This window comes from Orbicella faveolata, unplaced genomic scaffold, assembly GCF_042242905.1.
Source record: "Orbicella faveolata isolate gen_17 unplaced genomic scaffold, um_ofav_v1 contig_14, whole genome shotgun sequence".
Lineage (NCBI taxonomy): Eukaryota > Metazoa > Cnidaria > Anthozoa > Scleractinia > Merulinidae > Orbicella > Orbicella faveolata.
The window spans coordinates 13211207-13219137 of NW_028301541.1; the positions used below are offsets into that span (position 1 = coordinate 13211207).

A 7931-nucleotide genomic window follows, 5' to 3' on the forward strand; every position below is an offset into this window, starting at 1 on the left:
ACATTTAAAAGCTCAAATTGACAATGTGCGCGTGTCCCTTCTTAATGTTCACGAGTCCACGCTGTCAACAATCGCGTCTCCTGACCGTGCAGCGGCTGTGGGTGCCCGCATCAGATCTCGCACCCGTTGGGCCGAGGAGGGCGAAGCCTCCACCAGCTACTTTTTTCGGTTGGAGAAGAGAAATGGCGTTGAGGAATGGTTTTCCGCCATGCAGAATCCTGATGGTTCTATTGTGGCTGATGTTCCTGGCATCTGCGACTCATGGGTCTCCTTTTATTCTGATTTATTCTGTGCCTGTCCTACCAACACCGATGTCCAGAATCAGCTCCTAGATAATCTGTCCTCTTTTGTCCCTCCTTCGCAAGTCCCCTTTTGTGAGGGCCATCTTACAGTGGAGGAGACGCATAAGGTACTCTTAGGTATGGCTAAAGGAAAATCTCCAGGCTCGGATGGCCTCCCGGCCGAATTTTACCTGGCTTTCTGGGATATCTTGGGTCCTGACCTCATCGAGGTTCTAAATGCTTCCTTTGACTCTGGTCTTCTTCCCTTTTCTCAACGGGGTGCGCTTATCTCCCTCATTTTCAAGAAGGGTGATCGACTATTGCATAAGAATTGGCGCCCTATTAGTCTCTTAAATGTGGACTATAAAATCTGTACCAGAGCTCTCGCTGGTAAAGACTTCTAAGAGTTATTCATCATGTCGTGGCCCGTGATCAAACCTGCGGAGTCCCCCGTCGCTTCATTGGTGGGAATGTGGCCCTCCTCCGGGATGTGGTTCACTATGCCAACGATGCGGATCTCCCGCTTGCCATCTTGTCTTCGGACCAAGGCTTTCGACCGCGTCGATTGGCCCTTCCTCCAGTCTACCCTCTCTCGAATGGGTTTTGGCCCATCTTTCATCAAGTGGGTGGTTTTGCTTTACTCTGACATTCGGAGCTCCATCCTCATCAACGGTTACACTTCTCGTTACTTTAAACCTTCTCGGGGAGTTAGACAGGGTTGCCCCCTGTCTCCTCTCCTCTATGTTCTGACAATGGAAGTCCTGGCGGTTAATATCCGGGCCCACCCGGCCATCAAGGGCCTTGTGTTGACTCGTACTTCTGTGCCTTTGCCGGTTTTATCTTTATATGCTGATGACACATCTGTCATTTCATCATCGGATGCTGCTACGGTGGCTGTATTTGACACGTATGCCCTCTTTGAGGCCGGCACCGGAGCCAAATTAAATATGGAGAAGTACAAGGGCCTTTGGCTTGGTGCTTGGCGTGATCGTGTGGATGCACCGGTGCCAATCGAATGGTCTTCCTCCAAGTTAAAAGTCCTGGGTGTTGTCATTGGGAATGGTAACGTAGACACTGCTAACTGGCGCCCTCGAATTGAGGCCGTTGAGAACTGCCTTTCCTCATGGCGTTCACGGTCTCTGTCATATAGCGGCAAGGCCCTAGTTATTATTGCCCTCGCTCTGTCAAGGATCTGGTATGTCGCCTCATTGGTGCATATGCCGCCCTGGGTCCTTGCTGAGCTCAACTCGATCATCTTCAAATTCTTCTGGAGTGGGAAGCGTGACCTTGTGGCTCGCAATGTAGTAATCCATGACCGTTCCAAGGGTGGCTTTAATATGGTCTCTATTGCTCTTAAAGTTAATGCTCTCTTGGTGCAATGGATCCGCCGTTATCTGTGCTCCCCGAACAGCTGGGTCTCTCTAATGACCTTCTGGTTTTTTGACCGTTTTGGTATAGACCCATGAGTGTCTTCTCGGCGCCTTCGGCTTTCTCTCCTGCCGGGCTTCCTCCCTTTTATGCTGCCGTGCTGAATGCGTGGAAAGCTCTGAATGGCTCAGCCTCTCCAAATGGCTTGGTTGTACGCTCTTTGGTCGAAAATGTAGACCTCCCGGCATCTTCCTTTTCTTGCAAATTGTGCTACCAGTTGAGTCTCCTTAATCATCCTTGTCGGCCTCATTGTGTTACCAAATTCAGACCATCCTTTGGTGACCTCGACTGGCCTTCAACCTGGAAGTTTCTGTTTTTCTTGCCCTTGGACAGGCAAGTCATTGATCTGAATTGGAAAATTGCTCATGGGGTCTTGTACACCGCTGAACGGCTATCCTCCTTTGGTTATAACCTGCCCACCAATTGTTTTTGTGGTTATCACATGGAGTTCTCTGAACATCTCTTCTTTTCGTGTCCTCTCATCCAGAGTGACATTGGCTTTGTTCAATCTCTGCTTTTTCGGGCCTCCCCCTTGGCTCCTTCCTTAACTGTGCGGCACATGCTCTTTGGTTTTAGCAGCGACGAGCCTCTTTGTGTTCCTCGTGTCTTCTCCTACTTACTGAATCTCTGTAAGTTTTTAGTCTGATGCCAGCGGAACGACTATCGCTTCCGCTCGGTACCACCTAGTGCTCTCAGGCTCCTGGCCTGTCTCAAGTCCAGGGCAAATTTCTATTTGCCTCTGTATTTCAAGCGTTTCCTCTCCCAGCGGCGTCGTCGCCTCTTCCATCGTCAATGGGGTGCTAATGGCGTCGTTGGCCGTGTCTCTGGCGATTCTTTTAAACTAAGTTTTTGAGTGCCTGGTTTTATCTAGAACTTTTCGTCCGTTTTCCCTAATCCTGATCGCCTTTATTGGATGCACTGGGTTAGCGTTCTTAACTGCTTCTTCGGGTTTCTTCGTTCTTATCACATGTATTGAAGTCTTTGGTCTCTTTCCCTAGTCCTGGTCGCCTTTGTTGGATGTACTGAGCTAGTATATTTTTAACTAGTCTTTCATTTACTCGCTTTTATTGCATGGGTTAATGTTCTAAACCGTGTCTATTTAACTTTTGTCTCTTTATGGTGGGGCGGGGTTCGACTCCCCGGCGAAGTTGGCGAGCCGGCTTCGTATGAGGGTGCTCCCCCTCCTTGGCGGTACTTGTATTGTCCTTTCATCTATGCCTCTATGGTCGGTGGACATTGCACTGCGTTCATCGTACCGCCTTAAATACAAAAAGACCGTGGTAAATGTATGCATGCATAAATTTACATGCACAAATGTGACACCAAAACGGAGAAACGGAGCCCAGTCCTTAACTCATGCGCTATACTGCGCATCAGTAATTACGATATTATACATTGAACTCACTATCTCTTTTCTGACTGGCCGAAAGCGTACATCCAATAATTGTTCATAATTATGAGAAAAATGTGTAAAATTAAATTTCCAAAAATAAAATAAACAAAAATAAACTGGTATCAGCTCGAAATATGTAAAGATATTTTGGGGGGTAGGGGAGGGGTAAGGAGCTTTGTGTATTCATCCAACTGACCACAATGAGTGCAGGCTCCTCTTCTTTCCCGCCAATTGCGTCACGTGGCTTTACAGCACCCTGTTTTTTAACACAAACATGGACGATTCGGACGATGAATGCCAGGTAATTCATTGCGTTTCCTTCGTTGATCCCTGATTTCTTCAACATCTGAGGTGGTCCTCTGAGCATCATAGAGTTGCTTGTTAATTCATTAGCCATAGTTTTGTCACTGTTCCGTCCTATTGTTGCAATTATCATCCCCAGTATACGCGTTCTCCGCTTGGAACGCCTGTCACTATGACCCACCAAGTTATTGTTAATAAATCATCAGAACTCGAGCAGTCCGCACTAGTCTAGACAAGAAACCCAATGCCGAAGAGTTTCTATTTCTATCTCATGGAGAAACTATTTCTTTATGAGGAATCGTGTATACGCATATCTTTGAATTGACGTAATGAACTGAATAAAGAAATCACACTGGTGTACCCATATTTTTTGGTCTGATTAAAGAGTTGGTACGCCACCATCTATGTTTTCTATGAAGAACGAGATCTGGGAATAAACTGATGGCGAACGACTGGAAGGAATGGATTAGTCTTCTAAGTTGCTAGCCTTTACTCGTTGCAGTCATTTTCATTTTTCTTTCTTTTGTTTTCTTTTTTGTTTTGTTTTCTATTGTCCGAGCTGATACCAGTTTATTTTTGTTTAATTTAATCTTTTGAAATTTAATTTTACACATTTTCTCATAAGTACTATAATTATTCGATGTTCCAGGATGTTCCGGAAAGTTCAATGTTCCTGGTTCTATCGACGGCCCCAAGTCACTACGTATTCCCTGTCGTCCCGTTGGATTGTTTTGCTGTAATAGATCCCGAATCCTCTGGGAGTCTGACAAACTCCGTCGCTGCAAGCGTGTTTCCCTCTGGAGAACAACTTAAGCGGCCCAAAAACTGTTGTCACCTGTGTTTCTTGGATTTTATCCCGGTCGACCGGGCTGAAATTTCCCATATGAACAGACCACAAAATTCGTCCCGGTTACCGAGCTCATATCAGAAGAGTCCCTAAGAATCAGATCAGAAGACCATCAAAGGGATCTTAAAACCCCAACATTTATAAACAACCAAAGAGACCGTTGATGATCTGCTGTTGAAGATAAGATACTCATGTCCAATTAGTTTTTATTTGTAAAAACTAGGAAGACTGACACGGTAATAAAATTATTATTATTATTATTATTGTTATTATTATTATAATCAAAACTATAACAAAATTCTCGAACGTGATTGGCTATCAGCAGCCCGATTTGAGCATTAATTGGACAGTGTACGCGTCATGCTTGTAATTGGACAATACGCGTCATTTTGCGCGCGCTGTTGCGGTGCACTTTGTTGAGTAAACTGCTGGGTTTTTCAGCATTCATAACGACGTTTTAAAATCGTTCAGCGCTTAATCGATGGTTTGTTCGTTTCTCGAATTTTGTCATAGTTTTGATTAATTGGTAACAGGACATCGTGTCGTCCAATTCAGTCTGTAATCATACTCGTGATTAACAAATCGGACTCCCGCTTCACGGTCGTCCGATTTTGTTAATCGCTCGTATGATTACAGACCGAATTGGACTTCACTCAGTCCTATTACCATTATCTATTATTATTATTATTATTATTATTATTATTATTATTATTATTATTATTATTATTATTATTATTATAGAAAACGCACCAGCTATTGATGATATTGAAGCTGGTTTCGTCATTGGCTCCGGGCAACAACAAGTTGCCTAGGGAAGCCAAGAAACACCCCTTGTTTACTTTTTCTCTTCTTTCTACATCTCCAGCACCTTTCTAAGAATTCTTGCCGACCCCAACAATGCACATCTCTGGATCAGTCCAACAGGAATGCCCACCTCAATGGCTCTCAGATTGTCCTTCAATCTCAGTGGTATTGATCCCAATGCTCCCACTACCACTGGAATAACCTTTGTCCTCACACCCCACATTTTTCGAACTTCTCTTGCTAGATCTTGATACTTTTCAACTTTTTCATCTTCCTTCTCTCTCACCCCATTATCCTCTGGAATTGCCACATCTATAATCTGACAGCTCTTGTCTCTCTTGTCAATGATCACCAAATCCGGTCTCCTAGCCCCTATTTCATGGTCTGTTCGCACACTGAAGTCCCATAGAAGTTTGTAATCCTCATTTTCAAGCACACTGTCTGGAACATGGTCATACCATCTCTCCTTTCGTTCAAACCCACATTTTCCTGACAGGTCCCAATGGATTGCTCTAGCCACGTTATCATGTCTCCTTTTGTATTCTTTTTGTGCCAGTTTCGAGCACGAACTTACAATATGGCTAATGGTCTCGTTACTCTGCTGACAGATTCTACATTTCGGGTCATTCTGTGACTTGTCAACCATCGTTTTAATATAGTTTGTTCGTATTGCTTGATCTTGTGCAGCAATGATAAGAGCTTCTGTTTCTCTCTTGAGCTTTCCTTCTTTTAACCAGGTCCATGTTTCCTCACTTCTTTGTTCTTCACCCTGTCTTGCAAACTGTCCATATAACGGCTTTTCTTTCCAGTCTTGAATATTTTCAGTTCTTCTCCTCGCTTTAAAGTTGGCAGCTGTTTCTCTATTCGCATCCCCATCCCTCCTGACGGCTTTTAACAGTTCTTCCTCGCTTGTTTGGACATAACATTCTAGCGATACCTTTGCTTGATTGACACAATCCTCTACGGATATCAAACCTCTCCCTCCGTCCTTCTTTGGCACATAAAGTCGTGCCACGCAGTCCCGTGGATGGAAACCTCCATTCATGGTTAGCAATTTTCTTGTTCTGCGATCTAGGTCCCGAAGTTCTTGTTTCCTCCATTCAAGTATTCCTCCTGCATATCTAACGAGTGACACTGCCCAGATGTTTATGGCTTGTATCAAGTTTCCACCGTTCAACTTCGAGCGGGCAACTTTTTTAACGCGTCGTAAGTATTCTTTCCTGATTTTGTCCTTCATTTGGTCATGAAGCATGTCGCTGGCCTCAAGCACTCCTAGATACTTGTACCCTTCGCTTTCTTCCATTGCTCTTATTGTAGTGTCATCTGGTAGTGTTATGCCTTCTGTCTGTGCATTATTATTATTATTATTATTATTATTATTATATTATTATTATTATTGTTATTATTATTATTATTATTATAATTACTCAACATGCCAAACTCAATATTTCAACCCATCATCATTCAATTCCTCTCATCTCCTCAGACCCTACACCATCAATGGGCTCTTAAACCTCAGATACTCAGATCCATTATAGAGACCATTGATGGTCCACCGCAGACACGAAATTATAGAATGACTTTCGAAAGAACCTTTTCATCGGGTGTCTTCGTGACACCCCGTTTTATCTGCTAGTATAATTGAAAGGATCACCCGAGCACACTTTACACATTCTTTGCCGCTGAAAACGCTCCCTAGAAAAGGTCTGGGTGTCTTGTTTAATTTACCTATTTTAAATCGCTAAATCGAGTGACATGAAATGTCTGCAGCGCATAGCTTCTCTAAATTTGCGCCTTGCTGGCGTGTTTGCAGTACCAATCAAGGTCAACCAAAACCTTGCTCGGTCGTCTCCCTAACTAAACTCATTGGACTGCTGACTCCTTGTTCGTGGTTAGTTTTGTTTATATTCACACGTAATCATTTGAAGGTCATACATATTCCTGTCGAATACAGGACATTTAAGAAAAAAGAAATAAAACTGTCAATAGATTTTTGTTCAAACTTTGTCCACTGAATATTTATCATATGAGAACTTTAATTATAAAATAAAAAAGGGGGGTGCCCATGCTCCTTAAGTGAGGCATTGAAAATGTCCCATTTTAGGGTCTTTCAGCATTACTTAATGCTTACTACAAGAACGCATTCCAAGTTATTCTAAACTCTTTGTGAGCCCAGACTCATGAAAACACGTCTCAAACTACAGTCAATACCCGTGTCGGACAAAAATAATCTTTTGACGTTTGATTTTGACAGACAGCTAAATCCTTGTTAAAATATTGGAACCAAATTGCTTGCCACTGCTATCAAACTGCAAAATAGAAAAGACTAAAGTGCAGCTGTTATTTTCCTTATTTATGCAACCTCTAATAGCAAAGCGAATGATTAGTTGATTAAAATGACTGGAAAAAAAATTTGGGGTGCCCAAGCTCGTTAGTGAGCTATAGCCAGTTTTCAACTGACAGAACTCAGTATCAAGGCAAATCTAGCCTGCGAACAGGCTCCCGGTGAGCCCGAACGAAGCTCGCTTCGCTGTCCGAATTCTTCTGTTTCGCCCTCGCCGAAGTTTTTTTTCCGTCCTCGCCGGGAGCCTGTTCGCAGGCTAAGGCAAATCCGCCATGTTTTCAATCTGCGCGTGCACGAGCGCGCGCGAATGACGCCATAAATTATGCGCATAAGGATACGCAATGCAAATGTGAGCAATCACCTTAAGGTGGCTCCATAGGGTAATCATTTATGGCGTTGAGCGCGCAAGTGTTATGTTTTAAATGCCGTTTCTTGCATTCGTTTTTACACCCAGTCCTCTCAAACTAATTATATGCAATAAGCAATGATTAAATAGTGTTTTACTATTATCTCTGTTAAAATTATTGGTTT

At 43.4% G+C, this 7931-nt stretch overlaps 1 protein-coding gene and 1 pseudogene across 1 annotated transcript; one reads left to right on the forward strand and one right to left on the reverse strand.

Annotated features, from left to right (window-relative positions):
• The first annotated feature begins 1116 nt into the window (after positions 1–1116).
• Positions 1117–3218, forward strand: LOC149114080 (uncharacterized; annotated as a pseudogene).
• A 1111-nt stretch (positions 3219–4329) lies between these two features.
• On the reverse strand, positions 4330–6359 carry LOC149114081 (uncharacterized). The gene is made up of 2 exons (XM_089286029.1): positions 5631–6359; positions 4330–4341 (listed from the first exon to the last, which is right to left on the reverse strand). The coding sequence occupies exons 1-2, from the start codon at positions 6357–6359 to the stop codon at positions 4330–4332; spliced, it is 741 nt and encodes a 246-aa protein (XP_089142155.1).
• Positions 6360–7931: the final 1572 nt, after the last annotated feature.

Excerpts from the sequence above, each read along its gene's own strand:
- LOC149114081 (XM_089286029.1), bottom strand. The coding sequence starts at position 6,359 with ATGGAAGAAAGCGAAGGGTACAAGTATCTAGGAGTGCTTGAGGCCAGC.